Source organism: Polyodon spathula, chromosome 11, assembly GCF_017654505.1.
Source record: "Polyodon spathula isolate WHYD16114869_AA chromosome 11, ASM1765450v1, whole genome shotgun sequence".
Taxonomy (NCBI): Eukaryota; Metazoa; Chordata; class Actinopteri; order Acipenseriformes; family Polyodontidae; genus Polyodon; species Polyodon spathula.
This window is the reverse complement of record NC_054544.1, coordinates 14,948,883-14,971,172: the sequence shown is the minus strand read 5'-3', so window position 1 is coordinate 14,971,172 and position 22,290 is coordinate 14,948,883. Positions and strand designations below refer to the sequence as shown.

General features: G+C 37.1%; 1 protein-coding gene across 1 annotated transcript in view; it reads left to right on the top strand.

Annotated features, from left to right (window-relative positions):
• Positions 1-9,804: 9,804 nt before the first annotated feature.
• The window catches only part of LOC121323687 (integrin alpha-4-like), a 34,877-nt gene continuing 22,391 nt past the window's right edge, over positions 9,805-22,290 (top strand). The window contains exons 1-8 of the mRNA XM_041264881.1: positions 9,805-10,247; positions 10,868-10,997; positions 15,705-15,794; positions 16,001-16,133; positions 16,726-16,793; positions 19,652-19,781; positions 20,249-20,334; positions 22,226-22,288. Of these exons, the coding sequence (XP_041120815.1) occupies positions 10,075-10,247; positions 10,868-10,997; positions 15,705-15,794; positions 16,001-16,133; positions 16,726-16,793; positions 19,652-19,781; positions 20,249-20,334; positions 22,226-22,288 (873 nt within the window). The 5' untranslated portion in view covers positions 9,805-10,074. The remainder of the gene's footprint in view (positions 10,248-10,867; positions 10,998-15,704; positions 15,795-16,000; positions 16,134-16,725; positions 16,794-19,651; positions 19,782-20,248; positions 20,335-22,225; positions 22,289-22,290) is intronic.

Here is a 22,290-nt window from a genome sequence, read left to right as displayed (position 1 = left end):
TGATTCATGCTGTTCAAATTAACAGTATTCAATACGTTGAAACCCAACTTAAAAGACATTATCACCTCATAAGCTTGAAGTTACAGATGAATGATAATACTTTGTCACAGTCCCCTTTAGTTTTTGACAAAATGATCAGGCAAAGGCAAGCTTAAGGTGAACATTCTTCTTCCTAAAGCAGCTCACTTAGATATATTGTTGTAATGTAGAAACTGTTAAATACACAAAGGGTTTCTACCAAACCAAGTACATTCTGAAAGCAAAAGAGGTCATTAAAAGTTTTAAGAAATTGAAAAGCAGTAAAATGCCTCAGGAATTAATGAGCTCTGAAGCTAGTTTAAAATACCATCATCATGCAATCCCATCAAGTGCTGTTTGTGCTTATCTCACACAAATGAAACTGCTCTAAATGCTCCAGAGAGAATGACTGAGCAAAAGAAATCTGACTTGATAGTGCACGTTGAGGGATGAAATGGACAATGAAGTTTCCATATGTTGTTTTTGCGCAGTAATTAGAAGCTGTCACACACTGGTTTTGTTTTGTTTCCTTGTGCTTATTTTCCTGTACGATCTTTTCTTAGAACAAAATTGTGGGCATCAGACTGGCACCTTATCGGGAGCCAAGGCAAGAGCACCTAGGCTGCTTCCACTTACTGGACAAGAAAGCAGAGGAGGGTACTGTTAACACACTAATCAATCACACAGACATGGACAGTCACCAGGGCAGCAATAGCTCCAAAATTACTTCACTGTTCATTCCAACTTTGCCACAAGACCCTCAGCAGTAAGGTCCTGAATGCTGTTTGGAATGTAGACATTCAAGCTCTAAATTGGAATGGTCATGAAGAATGGATGGCTGCTGTGAACTGTAGCCTGTTCTTAATATTAAGGTCAGACATTGACACTGACCATATGACAGCCTTATACTCTTAGAAACAACCCTTTATTGGCCTACATTGACTTAAGTATGGGCATAGGCCTTTGAATACCTCCATAGTATAAACAGTAAACTAAAGTTCAAACCAGTTTATGTTTAATCCATTTCCTGCTTACAAAACAAACTACACTGTCTAGACTGTCCATGGTTCCTGATGCCAGTCAATCATCCCCATAACAACCTTTGAGCTGCTTCTCTGCAAGTGCCAGAATGCGTCTGACACCCATCACAGATGTTGTTAATGTGCATTCACTAGATATGTAAATTTGCATGTGCCTTCCAATTAATATTCACAAAATCACTTGCACCCATCTAAATACAGTAAACCCATTTTTTCTGTGAGATTCAGGGCTTTAATTCAATATGTTTCCATATATTTATTTAAAGAATAAGATCAATTTTAAATAAGATTTGGATAATGTTAAAGGATATTTAAATGTACTGAAATTTTTACAACAGAGAACATCAATTAAAATGGCTAAAAATTATATGTAAAAATAAATCACACAAAACTATTTCCTCTTCAGTGAGTTGGGGCCCCATGGAGAGAAGTCGCTGGGCTGTGAGACTGGCAGGAAAGTCATTGGTCTGTGCAGTTGACAGGATGTCAGTGGTGGTGGCACAGCTGTTAGAAGAGGCTGTGTTGGTATCTACGGCATGTTGATGTGTGAAGTATATAAATGAATCCTATTCCTCAGGAGAGTCCTGCATATGTCAAGTATATTGTCCCATTAAGCCAATACATTTATCAACCCACTGAATGCCAATTAAATTGCACAGGATGGTGCAGGTATATGGTGAGTTTTGGAGCCAAACTTTATGACAGCTGAGCTTTTCTGGCTTAGTACATTTTACACATTTGCTTAAAACAACAGACAAGTAATAACCACTTTCTGTCATTTGCAGAGGCTGCAGTGATATAAAATGCCCTTCGATAAAGGACAAGTATCAAAGATTGGCAGTGCCCATGCTGATATGTTATGAGATTTCTTTTTATTCAATTTGTCCTTTAATAAAGATGTCAGGGCTTGGGTCCAAGTGGCACCAAATGTCTTCACAGCATGGAAATTAAATCAATGTAATGTCATCAGAATGATAAAACAGGCTCTGCTGCAGTTTCAGCTGGATTCATCACCACTGCTGACTGCCATCCTCAAAATTAATGACAGGGAGGAAAAATGTAAAAAACAACTTGAGTTCCAACCATTCCCATTCTGCCACCATTAAGCGGATACTAGCAGAATCAATTTGTAAATAGGGATGAATCAGGTTCAGCCATCGATCATGTGGACACCCGTACAGCTTGAGATGTTTGCACATCTGAAAGATCAAGAATGTGCTCACTGCAACCGCATTCACTGTATATATTATACAGGGTTCAAAACAGACGTTGACGGTTTTTTAATCTGTTTTGGTGAATCTAAATGAATTTAACAAAACTGTGACAAATAGTCCTTAAAAAACATTTGACTCTAGCCTTTGAAAATAATAATCTGCAAGAATATAAACCCTAATAGTTATGATGTGGAAATCACTTAGCCATCTTCCCCTTGTATTTTGATACTTCCTTACATGTAGGTTTATTAATAGTGCTCCAATGTAAATGTTAGAAGACCATACACATACCGGGGGGGGGGGGGGGGGGGGGGGGGGGGATGGCTCTATAAGGGGGGGGGGGGGGGGGGGGGGGGGGGGGGGGGGGGGGTAGTAAGGGGGGGGTGGGGGGGGGGGGGGGGGGGATGCCTTAGCTAAAATCTGGCTCAGGTCATGAAATGCAATGAATTTAGTAGCCCCTTGTGCTCATTTGGCCACATCACAAAAACACCATATTGTAGCCCCGCTATACTACATGGATCATTTTAAGGGTCAAAGGTCACAGTGTTTCCTGTAGTTCCGGCACTAGTTTCTATCTGGATTACTGAAAAATCCACAGCCAGTTGGAGGTGTCCGATGGACTTCCAATTAGACCCTTGCTAAATGAATCCCTGTGGTTGGTTTTGTGTTATTGGGAAAAAGCTGTGAACAAACACTGCATGAGCTACTTTACGGAGCCAGCTTGTGTGGTTGTGTAGGGAACCAGGCTTGTGCACTAGTGTTTTAAGAAAAGCTCAGCGTTTGGGGTTTGGTACTCCATGGTGGGGTTTTCTAACAAGCCTTGGCCTCCGATTTTTTGTTTTTCTGTGTGCACGGGTCTGCATACGATCCTGTTTCATGAAAGTATAATGCCTGATGATTAGACAGTCTCTGACTGTAAGAAGCCCAAGAATAATTGGCAGTGAGGGATCAAGTCAGTTCTCCTAACGTCTGCTGCCACCGTGCCTGATTTTTGTCTCCTATTCTCCCCATTCATCTAGGTCTCTGTGATAAATGTTTCGATACTATCATAAGAAATTTGCAAAGGAGTCACAGCTTTCTAGGACCGACAGTATGTGCCAGTTTCAACTGGACTAGCATGCCATCCTAAATCTGTGAGGAATTGAAGGAATATTTTAATCTCCTACCTTAGGGATTTGTGCATTGCCAGTTTGTATTAAAGTAACATCTGTTCTTTATTTTATGGGGTAGAACTGGCAATTAACATTCTGCCGCCATTATTTTTATGATTTATTCTTAGATGATAGAAGCATAATTAATCAGAGCATGTATTGCATGAAGTAATAAACAGTATTTTGTTAACACTTAATGCACTCTATACAACCAGTCATTTTATTTCTGAAACTAATTAAATGTGTTGTAAAGGTCATCAATAATTTATTTGAAATGCAACATGCTATATATATATATATATATATATCTATATATAATTATCTTATATAGTATATCATAATATATAGAGATATATCTAGGAGATAGAGAGAGATTAGGAGAGAGAGAGAGAGAGAGAGAGAGAGAGAGAGAGAGAGAGAGAGAGAGAGAGAGAGAGATAGAGAGATAGATATAGATGTGAGTTGGTCTGATCATTTCTCTTGAAATGACAAGTTTAAAATGATCATGCAGTTCAGCCACATGCTTTTCAAGCGCACAAGTTTTGGGGGAATTAAATAAAATAGAAGGTATGTATAAGCATGCTATTCTCACGTCTCTTGAAAAAGGAGGTATTTGGTTTACGACCGGATCTTCTTTTTAAATGTACCACCTATTTGTAACATCACTGTAGTAAGAGACTCAAGGGGGTGAGTATCTTGAACTAACCACAGCCCTGGGGATTATGAGTTAAGCGGGTGATCTCTTCAAACCCTGGGGGAATGCTTACTTTATAGTAACCCACCCCCTACGGTGCTTTACTGCTATTATAAAAGGGTTTAAAATCCTCTTGAATATTAAATGTACCCTTTTACGGTGGACAATTAAGTTACCTGGGGGTATATTTTTATTGAGGTTTTTAACATGCTAAAGACACCGTGAAACTCTTGACAAAACAAACTTTTCAAATTCTATTTTCACGTTTAATGGCTCACTATTATAATGACCTGAGGCAGCACGAACAACACCTCATAATTCAAAAACCTTGCATAGCTGCATTGAATTATCTTGGCAAAGTTGCATATATGTTATCCTCAATAAAGAAACAAGAAACTTTAACTGGAAAAGAAGAATCAATTCACACTGAATTAGGTAAGGTAATGATATATTTTGTCTTTATTTTTTTTAAATATGTTTATTCATTTTAACAAATAAATCCTGTTGTCTCCAAAGTAAACTTATCATGGCTTAGGAACAGTGGTCACAACCATCAAATATAGATTGCAATAATAAAAGTGTTAGGGTTATATTGGTGGTAATGTAATGACACTAGTGAGTTTTTGTTAAAAAATATAAATTAAAAAATTAAAAAACTACGAGAACATCATAAGTTCAAAGCAAAACAATTAAATAAACACCATTTGCTAGTGATCCATATGTTATGGTACCTGTGAAAGGGTAATCTAGAAGGGTACACTAGTTTCAGTATTTAAACAGCTGATAGTTCCTGTACATTGACACAGTGCTTGGTGTACAAATGCCACCAGTTTGTAGGACTTTGCTAAAACACCTCTGGTATAAATTAAGCCTGTCTGATTGCTGTCACATATCAGTCACTTTGCAGTGTGACTGCAGTGTCACTTTCCATCTTTCAAGTTCTTCACCTTGTTTCACTGTCAATTAGCCCCTGGCATTTTCTCTCCTTATTATAAAACTTCCCAAAGGTATTTTTTTTTTTTTATGTTTCTTTTTAAATGTTAAAACTGTAGTGTAAAATTGGGTACCAATAAATAAAAGATGCAGTTTATCTCTAAGTCCAGATGTGAATGCTCTTGGAACATTCACAATTCTGGGAGCATCTAGAAATATAATTAATCATGATGTTTACCCCATAACTTAATAATAAACTTGAATTTAGATTTCAAAATTGCTATTCAGCAGCTCAATAGATGATTAAAATATGTGCAGTTTCTAAAACCCTGGAGATCTAAACTAGGCTCCAAGTGATCTTCAAGTCCTAGCTCATGTGTCATTCCAGGCTGGGGGAGGCATCCCTGTGAACTTTCTTATGGTTCATTGAGATTTCCCTAAATTGTCCCTTTTCAGAGTATGGGTCCAGTCCAGTCATTATTGGGAATGGTCCTCAGCCAGTATTCTAATTGAGACAAGAAGGTTCTATGTCTTTTTTTCCATTTAAGGTGGCAGGAAGGGTTTGCGTGTAAATGACTGTTTTATTTTGTTTACCTAAAGAGGTACCCTAATTCTGATGGGTCTCCATGTGCCTAGCAATAAACTGACTCCCCCACCCCCAATAAAAACAGGATGGAAAGAGGATACGGTACGGGCAGACAGGTTAACAAAGAAAGATCGTCTTGCTCGGAAGAGCAAAAGTACTCATTAACTCATGACTGACTCCAGCAACTGAAATATGCAGTGCTGACACACATTCATCCCACAAATAGCTGGAGATGGTCCAAAATAAGGTGCTGCTCACATGTGAACCCTGCTGAACTTTACAATATGCATATTTCCAACTGCTAATGCAAAAACCAAGCCAACTCCATTAATCTGTAAACAATGAATACGTCTTGTTCTATATATGAACAATATGAAAATGATCTAATCTAGAATTATTTTGTTATACACTAAAATTCCATGGTAAAACCAGTACAGAGGGCGATGTTTGATCTCATCTGTTACGTATGTCTTCTTTATTGTGCTTCCTCATTGGCAGATATTCGCTAAATACATTTGCTTCACAATACACTAATATTCACAGCTGTCTTGAGAGGTCACTCATCCTGTTTATTATTTTATTTAAATATAAACTGGGTGTTTCACAGGATACAATAAACAGTGTTCATCTTATCTGATGCATTATGTTATCATCTGAGTCTGGCAATAAGATATTGGGCTTTATTTCCTGTTTATAACGTTTAAAGTTAGTTAACCAGATCCTGTGAAAACATACTGTATATCCTGAATAAAAGTCTCCACAAAACCATAGTAAAACCTCAATTATGTAGTTTATTTGCACTGTTAAAAGTACAACAAACTGCAGGAGGCTTCTTCTACTTGGTATTTAGTAGAATGATTTTCCTTGAACGGAACTCAGTTTGCTATGCATTACTCATGAGGTTGTTGACTTACATGAAATGCAACATATGAATACTAAGTAGCATGTGTTTTGATCATTGTTAAATGGCAATACAATATTGTAATACAAAGGGAATGCATATAACCAAAATATTCTCATCTCATGAGGTAGTAGGCTTATGCTATTCTAGATATACTGCATTTTTGCAAAAGGTGTGGCTCAGGGTTTCTACAATATTCTTTCCTTACTGAAAACGTTAATGCGTTAATTATGTCCTGGTGCTCTCTATCAAGTGAAAAACAGCCCTGGGAAGGATAACCCAAAGCTCATTCCACGTAAATTCATAATACCAAATGAATCAGGTTAAGGTGGACCAGTGGAATTGGACCCTGGATTAAGCCATCCCACTTTATTTTAAAAACCCATCACGTGGATTGTGTAGGCAGCTGGCACAATCCAGGTGATACTTGTATAATCAGCTTGTTTTTGCCTAATATTCACAGTCACTGCACACAGCTTTGTTGTTATAATTGCAGGCTAGCAAGAGAGGGACAAGTACAGGTGCACTCCACTTATAATGGATCCGGTTCAAACAGACCTCCATTTATAACGTACTGAACAGGCAGGTCCTGACCAAACAACATAGGTTTCAATGGAGAATTACTCTGGTTAAAACTGACTCGTTTATAACTGACTGATTTCCGTGGTCCCTTGGGTTACGCTATAAGTGGAAAGCAGCTGTATTTTTCTCTCTCTCCGGTAATTTCTAACAATTGTAAATGTTCTAACGTCATCACTAGTAACCAACGAGAGAGCACTCAGTATTATGTGACAGGTGTCATAGCCTAATGTTCACTCTTGGCTAACCTAGGCTAATTCTCAGCCCCACAAATTTTAGCTTGGGCTAATTCTCATCCCTGTCATGAGAATTAACCTAGGGTTGAGAATGAACCTGGGCTAAAATTCATCATACTGCCCCTTCCTATCGCCAGTCCCTTGTGTATCCTTATATTCCTTCTCACCCTCTCCATTCATCCTCTACCGGCTGACTTGTTCTCTTCCCTTCCCCCTCTGTGGTGGAACCAGCTACCGGTTAACCTCAGGACTGCTCACTCTTTTACTGCTTTCCGCCTTCTCAAAACCCACGTATTCAATATTTATTTGTAAATTCCTGTGTATTTTCCTTTATTTAAATGTATTTTGTATATACTGTATATTAGTGTTGGTTCTTGCATTTTTATTGCCTGTAATTTATATGCTTTTATTGTCTGTTTAATTTTCTGTAAGTTGGATAAAACTGCCTGTTAAATAATTAAGTAATAATAATTAAAAAAAATCCAGAGAGTTACGCCTTCGGAATGCAGATAAGACCTCATCTTGAATATTGTGTGCAGTTCTGGACACCTCGCTATAAAAAAGATATTGCTGCTCTAGAAAGAGTGCAAAGAAGAGCGACCAGAATTATTCCGGGCTTAAAAGGCATGTCATATGCAGACAGGCTAAAAGAATTGAATCTGTTCAGTCTTGAACAAAGAAGACTATGTGGCGACCTAATTCAAGCATTCAAAATTCTAAAAGGTATTAACAGTGTCGACCCAAGGGACTTTTTCAGCCTGAAAAAAGAAACAAGGACCAGGGGTCACAAATGGAGATTAGACAAAGGGGCATTCAGAACAGAAAATAGGAGGCACTTTTTTACACAGAGAATTGTGAGGGTCTGGAATCAACTCCCCAGTAATGTTGTTGAAGCTGACACCCTGGGATCCTTCAAGAAGCTGCTTGATGAGATTCTGGGACAAATAAGCTACTAACAACCAAACGAGCAAGATGGGCTGAATGGCCTCCTCTCGTTTGTAAACTTTCTTATACTCTTATGTTCTTATAAGTGAACCAGACACAACGGTAAGAATTCATATCCATCAGTTTACTTTCATGAGTTTGATTTTATCAGGTTTGTGTTCTTGTGCTTTTTATGTAATAATTTAAATTTTGTTTACATAAGTAGTAATCCAGTATTGCACCTCTGCAGAAATCATGAAACAAACTCTTAGAAATCAAGAGATTTGACGTTTGATTCACAAGATTTTTTTCAAAGCATAAACTAATATTTCAATGCTGAGACAACCAATATTTTCAGTTGTTTTTTTTTTAAATCTTGCTAACAACAGCTTATATTGACTCTATAACATTTCAACTCTCTTACAAATCTCTATAAGAACTTCTCAAAATGCATAACAAAATCATACAATCCAGATCACCATTCAACATTACAAACAACATTGTGTATTATTGTACCTGCTACTGCTGTATAGACAGCTGCTGCGATGACTACTGGAGTGTTGCATGTTTAGCAATATGAAGGAGCTGGAAAGCAACTGCTCCAGTCTGGGTTCAATTTGCATCTACAGTGTTTGCGCTTCTTTGATTTTTCTGCCATGACTAACATATGTCTTTCAAAAAGCAAACAATCCCGAGATCCAACAGTACTGTCGCGAGATCGCGAGCAGGTCTAATTTAACTTAGAAATCGCGTGTCTCGATGAATGAATTTGCGAGAGTTGACAATACTGCTAATCAGATTTATAACCAATATGTGTGTAATGCATTTTCCGGTAGATAGCTGTTTAAGGATGTAGGCAAACCATGTAAAGCTATTTAATGTTTTAAACATTTCAGCACTCCAGACCTGTATTCAGGTCTAGGAAAATAACATAGCAGTAAACTGATCTCATATACTATGTGTATATTTATGGCTGTTTTAATTTTTTTCCCAGTATGGATACTGTTTATTTAAGTTAAAAGTTGAACAAAAGTTAATATGCAATTTTGCAGTGAAAAATCTTATACTGGCACAACAAATGTGTTTTGTTCATTTAATTTTAGTTTAATAAGGTAATATAATGCATTTGTAGGAATTATTTCTGGAGCTGCACCTGGGCTCATGGTTCCTGTAGTGCGTTAATCTGTGCTAATATTATAATATTAATAGAATTGCAGGGTGTTATTATTATTTGTTTTTAATCTAAGTGTCCATTCCAACCTGAACAACACTAATGCAGTTCCCTTTGGCAAGCACAAATACTGTACCGACTATAAAAAGGTCCCTTGCTTGCAGGAATAAAATAAGCTACATTGACATGGAACGTGTGTGTATGTGTGTGGTGGAAGGCAAGGGGACGGGTCTGTGGGTGAGTAAATGAGTCACGGATAAAAAAAAAAGAAACCTAACAGCAGCCATTCATTACGAATAGTATACTGCCAAAAAGTTTTACGCATCTGCAGTGCAAACTGCACTGCCTGCCCTGAGCGCGTGTGCCTGGATGGTAATGCTCCGTCTAATGGGGTTTGTGTGGCTCTATTCACACGTGACAGTCTTCAGCAGCTCAAGTCGTCCCATTGATGAGGGTAGAATAAAAGCAACAGGAGGAAACCGCTGTAACTTTAAAGCTGCTGTAACATTTGAGCAGTGTAGTGTAAAAACATCACACTGGATACCTTTTTTTTTCTCTTTTCTTTTATAAAACACGCTTAATGTACAGTTTTCTTGCAGCTTGCTACACCTGGCTACAGTTTAAAATATGGAACAGATTTTTAGGTGGACTGATATCTTGAGGTTGGCGTGCGTTTGTTGTTTCGTTGGCTGTGTGGGTTGCTACAATTTGGATGTGGAACATTCTATGGCTTTTCGCGGGCCCAGTGGTTCTTTATTTGGATATTCAGTTTCATTGCACAGCCATGGAAATCAAAAATGGTAAGTTTAAACCTGAACAAGCAGTTTCATTGCTGTAAAATGAATGAGTGACACAACTATTCTCAACTTTCCCATTCAAAACATGCACCCACAGTACAGCACGGAAGTTAAAAAAAGTATGCAATGTGCCATAAACGTTACCTTTACTAATTTCAAGTTGACATACAGCATGCGAATATAGGGTACCGTTTTATTTCATACTGTGTCTTGCTTTTAAATTAGATTTATTAATAATAATAATAATAATAATAATAATAATAATAATAATAATAATAATAATAATAATAATAATAATAAAGTTAATTTATATGGAACATTGTGCCTAAAAACGACAATGTTAATACATGGAACTTTTTGTAACGTTTATGTCTAGCATATTCAGCCATTTAATTGTTTTATCGCGATTATATTTTAACAACAGATTCCCCATTAAAACAGACGTTAGAAGAAATACAATAAAATACAGTTACCACAGTAGCGAGTGTACAATAATTCAACAGTTTAGTAAATTGAGCGTTCGGCAGTATAGAAATATCATCGTGCATTCAAAATGTATTCGCAATTTATTTACGCAAAATCAAGTCTATCACGACTCACAAGCCTCATTCTGTGTGTTTTAGGGTCTTAGTGGGAGCTCCAGTGGCCAATTCAACTTTCAACCCTTCCATCGCAAACCCCGGTGCGGTTTACAAATGCAGCATCAAAAACACGTTTAAGGACTGTGAGCAGCTATCAATGGGTTGGTATTGGGCTTTGAAAATGTTGTATTACACAACTTCATATTGATGTTGCTATTGATTTTAACAAATAACAAACAAATTGTGTCGATTTAAGCATCACGGAGTTCCTTGAACTTCCCTCTTACCGAAGCTTTCATTTCAACCAGAAATACTGAAACTATTTTTTCTGCACTTCAAAGTCCCAGGTCCAGATAGTCACACTAGCGGTTGATGCCACATTATTCACAGCAAAGTTTTCGGACCTACCAAGTGCTACAGGGAGAACCAAATGTGCAAGAAAACAAAACGTATATAACTGACCCGCTGACTGTTGCGTTACTGTGATGTTCTCACTTTGGCCTTTCTATGAACACAAAACATGATTGCATTGACCCCAGAATGTATTCTTTGCTATATGTTAAGTTGTGCAAACCCTGATAAACTTGGATTTCCCAGTCTTTGTTGTTTTTGTAGTAGGATAAACAAAACTCTAGTAGCCTATTATATTTAGTGTTCGGGAGGGCATTACATGTTACACATGAAATATTACTTGAGAGTAGTCAATTATCCGATCTTTGATCAACCATACTGTCGAATAAACAGAACGCACCTGTAATCACGTGATGAGTTACGAGTGGTGTATTAGCCGCACACAGCATCTACTGTTAAAAGAGCTAGGCGATTTAGATGCCGAAAAAAGGACCAGCAGACTGAGGCAGATGAAAGTTACAGAATTATTCACCAAAACCTTAGATGGAGCATTGTGTGCTTTAAATTGTTGCAATTAATCAACAATCACCTTGTTCTTGATTGTATTCTTTGATGATTTTCAAAGTTTGGTATATGGTACATTTTATTATTTCATTACCTTAACTCTAGGTGTTAAAGTTTTACTGAATTACATTAATTTAATGATTTGTAGAGCTTTGTAATTTTGCACGGTTAATGTGATAGAATAGGTTACTAGCTATATATCATCAGTAGGTACTTGTGTATGTTAGCTTTATTCTATACATTATTAAAGGTACAATAATTTTTATTAATACCTGTTTGATTACACCGTGTAACAAATTATTATTATTTTTTTTGTTCCTGGGTAGTAAGTGTTATTTCCTAATTGCTTATGCCTCAAAAGTATAGAAAATGGCTATTATTCCCCACAAACTTTGCTTTTGTGACCAGGACAGTGATATTTCAAAATATCACTATTTCCAATGGGAAAACGGGCAAATGTGTGTCTTTTCGTTCACATAAAGTCAGAAAAAACAACATATGAATCCAAATTAACATGTATTTATACTAAAGTAATACAAAAATGACTACAAAAGATTTAGAAGTAAGTAGTTTTTCGAGATTTACGATTATACTGTATTTACATTTTTATCTTAATATAAACATTTGAATTTTTTTTAAAAACACAAATACTGTATATGTGTATTTTTTTTCTTTCATATAGCCTATACATATATATCTGAAAGCCCTACAAGTTATATTAGAAGCCAACATGTAATTAAACTGACATACAAAATTATAACAGAAAGACCTCAAGAGGAAGATATGCTGAAATCTTACAGCACAAAAGTTGTATGTCAGTTTTGTATGCCCTTGCTGTCCAGACAGGAAGATGATGTCACACCAATTCCCTTTATTTCATTCCAAAAGGAAATGCAAGATCAGGATTTAGGGTCAGGGTGATCAAACACAGCCTTATAAAACTACAAGAAGTAAAAATAATAATAATATTATTATTGTGCACAATAATAAAAGACAAGGATGATGTTAAATATCTGTAAAAAATGTACAATGTGTGACTCTGTGTATTACCCCAACTTCTCCAAATGTGAAGCTTTGGAGCTTCAAAAAGAAATTACTGCTTGAAAAAGATGTCAAGTCAGATAGTGACTGCCAGCTAGGAGGGGAAAAAAGGAATCGCAGCCAGACTAAACAGTCACTAGTTCAGGGTTTCTATGTGTCGGTCACTATTGTGTGCAGCTTCAACTTCCACTACAGATTTCTCCTTTGAAGTACTTTATCATATACTCACCACATAACGTATTTAATATTAATTCTCTCATGAGGTTTTTGCAGTTCTGTTTTTTCCTTTTTTTTTCAGAAGCCAGCACTACAATGCATAAATTGAACTGGGAGTAAACAGAATTAATGGTTGGCTTGTGGCAAGATTGGCATGTGTTCCAGGGCTGGCATGATTTGCAAAATTGTCATCTTTTCTGTTATTACAAAATCCTATACTCAAACAACCCCTTAGAAAAGTTTACCATGGTCAGTTTGCACAGTCATTTTGCTGCTAGCATAAAACTGCATCACAATTAGGTACCAGTGATCTTAAGGCTCCATTCACAACAGACTGTGACAGAAACAGACTGTGAAGTGTGATTGTCTTGTTCGGTGCACTTTTCTAATGCTACATATTGACACACCAAAAGGGTGGTCATTGCAAGCTATTAATTGCTGTTCCAGGCAAACTCATTTGCATATCAAATGGCAAGTCTAAATTAAAATGCAATGTTCGTTTTGACATGTGACCGATATGCATTCTACAGTAGATATTACTGGTCTAGAAAGAGTGCAAAGAATAGCGACCAGAATTATTCTGGGTTTAAAAGGCATGTCATATTCAGACAGGCTAAAATAATTGAGTCTGTTCAGTCTTGAACAAAGAAGACTATGCAGCAACCTGATTCAAGCATTTAAAATTCTAAAAGGTATTGACAATGACGACCCGGGGGACTTTTTCGACCTGAAAAAGAAACAAGGACCAGGGGTTAACACTGGAGAATAGACAAAGGAGCAGAAAATAGGAGGCACCTTTTTACACAGAGAATTGTGAGGGTGATGGTATGGAATCAACTCCTCAGTAATCAAGAAGCTGCTTGATGAGATTCTGGGATCAATAAGTTACTAACAACCAAACGAGCAAGATGGGCCGAATGGCCTCCTCTCGTTTGTAACCTTTCTTATATTCTTATGTTCTAATGACCTTCTATTGCATATGTTATGGTCATGTGACTTTTTCAGGGTTTCCAGGTGATGTAGGCCTAACATTTTTTGATATTTTTTTAACATCCAGTGCATAGCTGTATTCTGTGATTCTTTGAGTTAAGTTTGATCATGGGTATTGCACAAGAAAAAAGACCATTTGATGAGGTACTCTTATTAAATATATATATATAATATATAGATATATATATAAAATATATATTCTTCATATATGCATTCCCATACAATGCAGCATATATAGCCATATCATATAACTGTCGCCACCATATTATGTCACGGAGCAAAAGTATTCAGACCCCTGACCAATTCTCTCATATTACTGAATTACAAATGGTACATTGAAATTTCGTTCTGTTTGATATTTTATTTTTAAATACTGAAACTCAGAATCAATTATTTTAAGGTGACATTGGTTTTATGTTGGGAAATATTTTTAAGAAAAATAAAAAGCTGCATCACATCACCCAGGCACTGCCAAGAAAAGGCCATCCCTCAAAACTCAGCGCTCAAACAAGAAGGAAACTTGTGAGAGATGCCACAGAGAGGCCAACAAACACTTTGTAGGAGCTACAGAGTTCAGTGGCTGGGAGTGGAATAATGGTGCACCAGTCAACCATATCAAGAGCTCTCATAACACTGGCCTGTATGGGAGGGTGGCAAGAAAGAAGCTGTTACTCAAAAAGTACCATCTGAAAGCATGTCTGGAGTTTGCCAGAAAGCATGAGAGTGACCCAGCTGTGATGTGGGAAAAGGTTTTGTGGACAGATGAGACCAAGATAGAGCTTTTTGGCCAAAAGTCAAAGCGCTAAGTGTGGTGCAAACCTAACACTGCCCATGCCTCAAGACACACCATCCCTACAGTGAAGTATGGTGGTGGCAGCATCATGCTGTGGGGATGCTTCTCATCAGCAGGGACTGGGTATCTTGTTACAATTGAAGGAAGAATGGATGGAGCAAAATACAGGAAAATACTGCGAGAGAAGCTGCTTCAGTCTGCTAAAAAGCTGAAGCTTGGGAGGAAATTCACCTTTCAGCAGGACAATGATCCCAAGCACAAGGCCAAAGCAACATTGAAGTGGCTCAAGAACAAAAAGGTGAATGTCCTACAGTGGCCCAGTCAAAGTCCTGATCTCAATCCCATTGAGAATCTGTGGCACTATTTGAAAATTGCGGTCCACAAGCGTCGTCCAACCAACCTGAACAACCTGGAGCAAATCTGCCAAGAAGAATGGGCCAAAATCACTCCGACACTGTGTGCAAAGCTAGTACATACTTACCCCAAAAGACTTAAAGCTGTTATTGCAGTGAAAGTTGGCTCTACCAAATATTCATGTGTGGGGGTTGAATACTTATGCAAGCAAGATATTTCAGTTTTTTATTTTTCTTAAAAATATTTCCCAACATAAAACCAATGTCACCTTACAATAATTGATTTTGAATTTAAGTGTTTTCAAAAAAAATACCGAACAGAAAGAAATTTCAATGTACCATTTGTAATTCAGTAATATGAGAGAATTGGTCAGGGGTCTGAATACTTTTGCCAGGCACTGTATATGTGTATATATATATATATATATATATATATATATATATATATATATATATATATATATATATATATATATATATATATACATACATCCAAAGAAGACGTTGCTTAACGAAGGCTAGTATATTGTTTGTACTGACTAATAAAGTCCTTAACCTTCTTTCCGGTTAGCGATGTGGAAAGACATGCCAAGCAGAGAGAGATAACCAGTGGTTTGGTGTTAGTTTATCCAGACAACCCCAACCAAATGGGTATATTGTGGTATGTAACTTTAAAGTGAAAAGAATGTTCTGCCTAATTTGTGTATAAAATAACCAAATGTTTTTTCTTCTGTACAGGCTATACATACATCCATAGCTATTAAACACTGAATTAAAACATGCTAAGATATATTAAATTTCAATATCTTTCAATATTGTCACATTTTAAAAGGCTGTATATAGAGTGAACTCTTTTCTCTCCAAAAGGCATGTGGACATCGCTGGAAAAACATTTTTTACACGCATGGAGATCATCAAAATAAACTACCCCATGGTGTTTGTTACAAGATACAACCAGACTTAAACTCCAGCAGTCAGCCAATGACTCCATGTTATATAGGTAAGCATGGCACTTTATGTAGGACAGTACTCGCAAACCTGGTGTCACAGCTCAGGTATGTAGAGATGGAACAAAAATATGCCATCAAGAATAAAGCAATGGACTTTTTTCACTTTTATTTTCACAAAAATAAAACATAGTCTGACACCACAGTGGTATAAGATACATCTGTTCAAATCTAGCAGTGCAGGCAATTGAAAAATTAATCAAGTAATCAGTGACCAGGTGGTTGCATTAACCAAAACAATTAGATTGGTTACACTGGCTAAACTATCTACATTCGGAGGGGGCATAATTTAGGTCTGTACGTTCAAGGTTCTGGGCAGGGAATAAGACAAATAAAACACATCACAGCTTTTGCTTTTAATGTGTTACATAAAACAAATGAATACATCTCTGTACTTGTATAGCTGATGTACTGCTCAATATAGTGATACTGTGTAACAACAGATTTACATAGAAACACCAGTGTAGTGAGGTCCACTTGCTGTATTTAAAAATACTCTAAATTATTCCTAAAATATATGAACTGTCATTGTTAGGCGTGGATGTCAATTAATTTTTTTATTTTATTTTCTGGTTTTATTTTCAGATTACCAACGTAAATATGGTGACAAGTATGGCTCTTGTCAAGCTGGGATGTCTAATTTCCTAATGGAGGTATCATGCTTTTATTTCCTATTGTCTCCGTGTAGAAAAGGGGTCATATAGACCACAGTGTCTATTTTAATGGCTATATAGCAGTATCCCCATTATTAACATCTCTAAATGGTGGCAATACTTAATATGTTTAGATCACTCATGTAACTAGGGGTTCTGATTGTTATGTTTTATTTAAAAAAGCAAACTCAGTGATTAAGAAATAATCTATAATTTCTGGTTAAATCTTTTAAAAATAACTAAATAACCAATAAAATCAGAAGCCATTTGTGACATGGTAAACTACGCCCCTGTTTGCAAATGTATTATTTTGTATTTGTGTTGTGTTATTATTATTTTGTTGTATAAGAACATAAGAACATAAGAACATAAGAAAGTTTACAAACGAGAGGAGGCCATTCGGCCCATCTTGCTCGTTTGGTTGTTAGTAGCTTATTGATCCCAAAATCTCATCGAGCAGCTTCTTGAAGGATCCCAGGGTGTCAGCTTCAACAACATTACTGGGGAGTTGATTCCAGACCCTCACAATTCTCTGTGTAAAAAAGTGCCTCCTATTTTCTTTTCTGAATGCCCCTTTGTCTAATCTCCATTTGTGACCCCTGGTTCTTGTTTCTTTTTTCAGGCTGAAAAAGTCCCTTGGGTCGACACTGTCAATACCTTTTAGAATTTTGAATGCTTGAATTAGGTCGCCACGTAGTCTTCTTTGTTCAAGACTGAACAGATTCAATTCTTTTAGCCTGTCTGCATATGACATGCCTTTTAAGCCCGGAATAATTCTGGTCACTCTTCTTTGCACTCTTTCTAGAGCAGCAATATCTTTTTTATAGTGAGGTGACCAGAACTGCACACAATATTCAAGATGAGGTCTTACTAGTGCATTGTACAGTTTTAACATTACTTCCCTTGATTTAAATTCAACACTTTTCACAATGTATCCGAGCATCTTGTTAGCCTTTTTTATAGCTTCCCCACATTGTCTAGATGAAGACATTTCTGAGTCAACAAAAACTCCTAGGTCTTTTTCATAGATTCCTTCTCCAATTTCAGTATCTCCCATATGATATTTATAATGTACATTTTTATTTCCTGCGTGCACTACCTTACACTTTTCTCTATTAAATGTCATTTGCCATGTGTCTGCCCAGTTCTGAATCTTGTCTAGATCATTTTGAATGACCTTTGCTGCTGCAACAGTGTTTGCCACTCCTCCTACTTTTGTGTCGTCTGCAAATTTAACAAGTTTGCTTACTATACCAGAATCTAAATCATTAATGTAGATTAGGAATAGCAGAGGACCTAATACTGATCCCTGTGGTACACCGCTGGTTACCACACTCCATTCTGAGGTTTTTCCTCTAATCAGTACTTTGTGTTTTCTACATGTTAACCACTCCCTAGTCCATGTACATGTGTTTCCTTGAATCCGAACTGCGTTCAGTTTGAGAATTAATCTTTTGTGCGGGACTTTGTCAAAAGCTTTCTGGAAATCTAAATAAACCATGTCATATGCTTTGCAATTATCCATTATCGATGTTGCATCCTCAAAAAAATCAAGCAAGTTAGTTAGACACGATCTCCCTTTCCTAAAACCATGTTGACTGTCTCCCAGGACCCTGTTACCATATAGGTAATTTTCCATTTTGGATCTTATTATAGTTTCCATAAGTTTGCATATAATAGAAGTCAGGCTTACTGGTCTGTAGTTACCTGGTTCAGTTTTATTTCCCTTTTTGTGGATCGGTATTACGTTTGCAATGTTCCAGTCTGTCGGTACCACCCCTGTGTCAAGAGACTGCTGCATGATCTTGGTTAGCGGTTTGTAAATTACTTCTTTCATTTCTTTGAGTACTACTGGGAGGATCTCATCCGGCCCAGGGGATTTGTTTATTTTAAGAGCTCCTAGTCCCTTTAACATTTCTGCCTCAGTTATGCTAAAGTTATTTAAAACTGGATGACATGTGGGGCATGTTGTCAGTATCTTCCTTTGTAAAAACTTGTGAAAAGTAATCATTTAATATATTTGCAATTTTTTTTTCTTCATAGTTTAGTGTGTAAAAACATAATGTTTTGTTATTATTGTTTACAGCCTGGATGGGGTTAAAATGCCCCATGCAGATAAAATCGTGAGAATGTGTGGTCAACAGTGAGTGATTATTGACAAACTGGCTGTGGACCACGTGTATGAGAAAACCCGTGCCGAATGTGGTTGAGGGATAAACTAGGTCATTGATAGCCAGTTAAACCCTCGAGCACAGTATAAAAAACATGCAGCTTTGGCTACATGGGAGTTAGTGTGTTTAGAGGCGGAGTGAGAGTCGGAAGGTAAAAAAAAAAACAAAAAAAAAAAACACAGAAATACACCAGTTTTACACCAGCATGGTACTTGTTTTGTTTTACACCAGCACGATGCTTGTTTTGTTTTACACCAGTATACTGGTTTTGTTTTAAACCAGCATGATACTTGTTTTGTTTTAAACCCACAATACTTGTTTTGTTTTACACAAGCATGATACTTGTTTTGTTTTACACCAGCACGATACTTGTTTTGTTCCATGTCTATTTGTCTGTTTGTTTTGGCCACTGTGCCTTTTTATGTACCAGTGTTTGGTGTTTTTTAAATCTTTGTTTTAATCCATAACCCAAGTACTGTATCTGTCTCCTCCCCGGTCTGACGTCGCCCGCAAGCCATCTTGCTACACTCTTACATACCATTTATTGTTGAACATAATTTATTTGTAACTGCTAACACAAAATCTGGATAAAACTTTAAAGACATATTTTAGCCATGCTTGAACCTTCTGCCTTCCAGTATTAAACATGCAGCTTTTTTTTAACATTTAATGCATATTGTTCTGTAGGATTTGATTGTTATTGGAGCCCCTGGATCTTTCTACTGGACAGGTTCTGTTTTAGTTTATAACACATCCGGCAACACGTTACATGCGTACGTCGATGATGAAAATGAAGTCCTTTATGGAAGCTACCTAGGTAAGAATCTCTTGGATTTCTTTTTTTTTTTTAAATAACAAAGAGAGAATTATAAAAATAGTGACGTCACAAGTTAAAGGAGTGGGCCAGTATACACCACACAATGTAGCACAATTCAGCCGACAGTGGAGCTCTGTTGAGAGTGGAGTGGGGCTTTTAGGGCAGGACAGGTGTTCTCACAGAGCTATGAGGGAAAGCTTCTATGCTGTGGGACCTAGTACGTAAGCGTGAACCTGTCTATTTATACGTCTGTCTCTATAAATAATACTTACATATTTCCAGATATTTAGTGAATCACATTTTTAGTTGCCCTAGAGCATGTGAAATACTGTTTGTGTATTCTTTGGTCTAAAAGAAGCAATGTAAATCATCCTTTGTACAAGCTATATAACAACGGGATGTGAATATGTAACTGTGTAGCTTGCATTCATAGTTTCAACATATCTTATTTTTCTTTTCTTTTTTAGGATATTCTGTTGGTGCTGGACACTTCATTAATCCCCAGGGCACTGAAGTTGTAGGAGGGGCACCCCAGCATGGGCAGACTGGTAAAGTAAGAATGAATTGTAATAGTTTAACTTTTTTTGGTAAGAATTGTTGAAAAAATGAATATACTCCACTTCCTTAGAGATTACTCCTTAGAGCAAACAAATTGGTCATAAGCAGACGTGATGCGTCAGGCTTAATTGAAATTAATTTAATATTGATTTGTTGCATACAATGTTACTCTACAAAGTAACATTTGACAGGAACTTGATAAGTACTGTGCAAAAGTTTTAGGCAGGTGTGAAAAAATGCTGTAAAGTAAGATTGCTTTCAAAAATAGACATGTTAATAGATTATATTTATCAATTAACTAAATGCAAAGTGAGTGAACAGAAGAAAAATCTAAATCAAATCCATATTTGGTGTGACCACCCTTTGCCTTCAAAACAGCATCAATTCTTCTATGTACACTTGCACAAAGTCTGGGATTTTGTAGACATATAGTCAGGTGAATGATTAAACAATTATACCAAACAGGTGCTAATGATCATCAATTCAATATGTAGGTTGAAACACAATCATTAACTGAAACAGAAAGAGCTGTGTAGGAGGAATAAAACTGGGTGAGGAACAGCCAAACTCAGCTAACAAGGTGAGGTTGCTGAAGACAGTTTACTGTCAAAAGTCATACACCATGGCAAGACTCAGCACAAGGTAGTTATACTGCATCAGCAAGGTCTCTCCCAGGCAGAAGTTTCAAGGCAGACAGAGGTTTCCAGATGTGCTGTCCAAGCTCTTTTGAAGAAGCACAAAGAAACAGGCAACGTTGAGGACCGTAGACGCAGTGGTCAGCCAAGGAAACTTACTGCAGCAGATGAAAGACACATCATGCTTACTTCCCTTCGCAATCGGAAGATGTCCAGCAGTGCCATCAGCTCAGAATTGGCAGAAAACAGTGGGATCCTGGTACACAGCTGGAGAGCGGTACACGAATGAGTGTCTGCAGGCAACAGTGAAGCATGGTGGAGGTTCCTTGCAAGTTTGGGGCTGCATTTCTGCAAATGGAGTTGGGGATTTGGTCAGAATTAATGGTCTCCTCAATACTGAGAAGTACAGGCAGATACTTATCCATCATGCAATACCATCAGGGAGGCATCTGATTGGCCCCAAATTTATTCTGCAGCATGACAACAACCCCAAACATACAGCGAAAGTCATTAAGAACTGTCTTCGACGTAAAGAAGAACAAGGAGTCCTGGAAGTGATGGTATGGCCCCCACAGAGCCCTGATCTCAACATCATCAAGTCTGTCTGGGATTACATGAAGAGAGAGAAGCAACTGTGGCTGCCTAAATCCACAAAAGAACTGTGGTTAGTTCTCCAAGATGTTTGGGCCAACCTACCTGCCAAGTTCCTTCAAAAACTGTGTGCAAGTGTACCTAGAAAAATTGATGCTGTTTTGAAGGCAAAGGGTGGTCACACCAAATATTGATTTGATGTAGATTTTGCTTCTGTTCACTCACTTTGCATTTTGTTAATTGATAAATATAAACTATTAACATGTCTATTTTTGAAAGCATTCTTACCTTACAGCATTTTTTCACAGCTGCCTAAAACTTTTGCACAGTACTGTACATATGGTTATCAGCTGTTAGCTGTCTTTCTTTACACCTGTATAAACAATTTTGCTGCTTTATAACTGTATACAACAATAAATAGCAGTGATCCTTTTATAGATAGTCTAACTTCATACAGTTAGTGCTTCTATATTGTGAATACCACTTTTGAAAGCAAATGGAATCATACTTTGTACATGCCGGGTAATAATGAAATGTCTCAGTAAGTATTCAGGTATGATGGATGTACTGGAATATTTGTTGATTACTGTGCTAGTCCCATGTACAGTAGGCTGGAAAGCCCTTTCAAATGTATTGACAAATAAACGTGCTCTTTTTCAGGCCTATATCTTCAAATTTGATTCCAATTACTTGTCAATAGTTTTTAAAGCAAGTGGCAAGAAGGT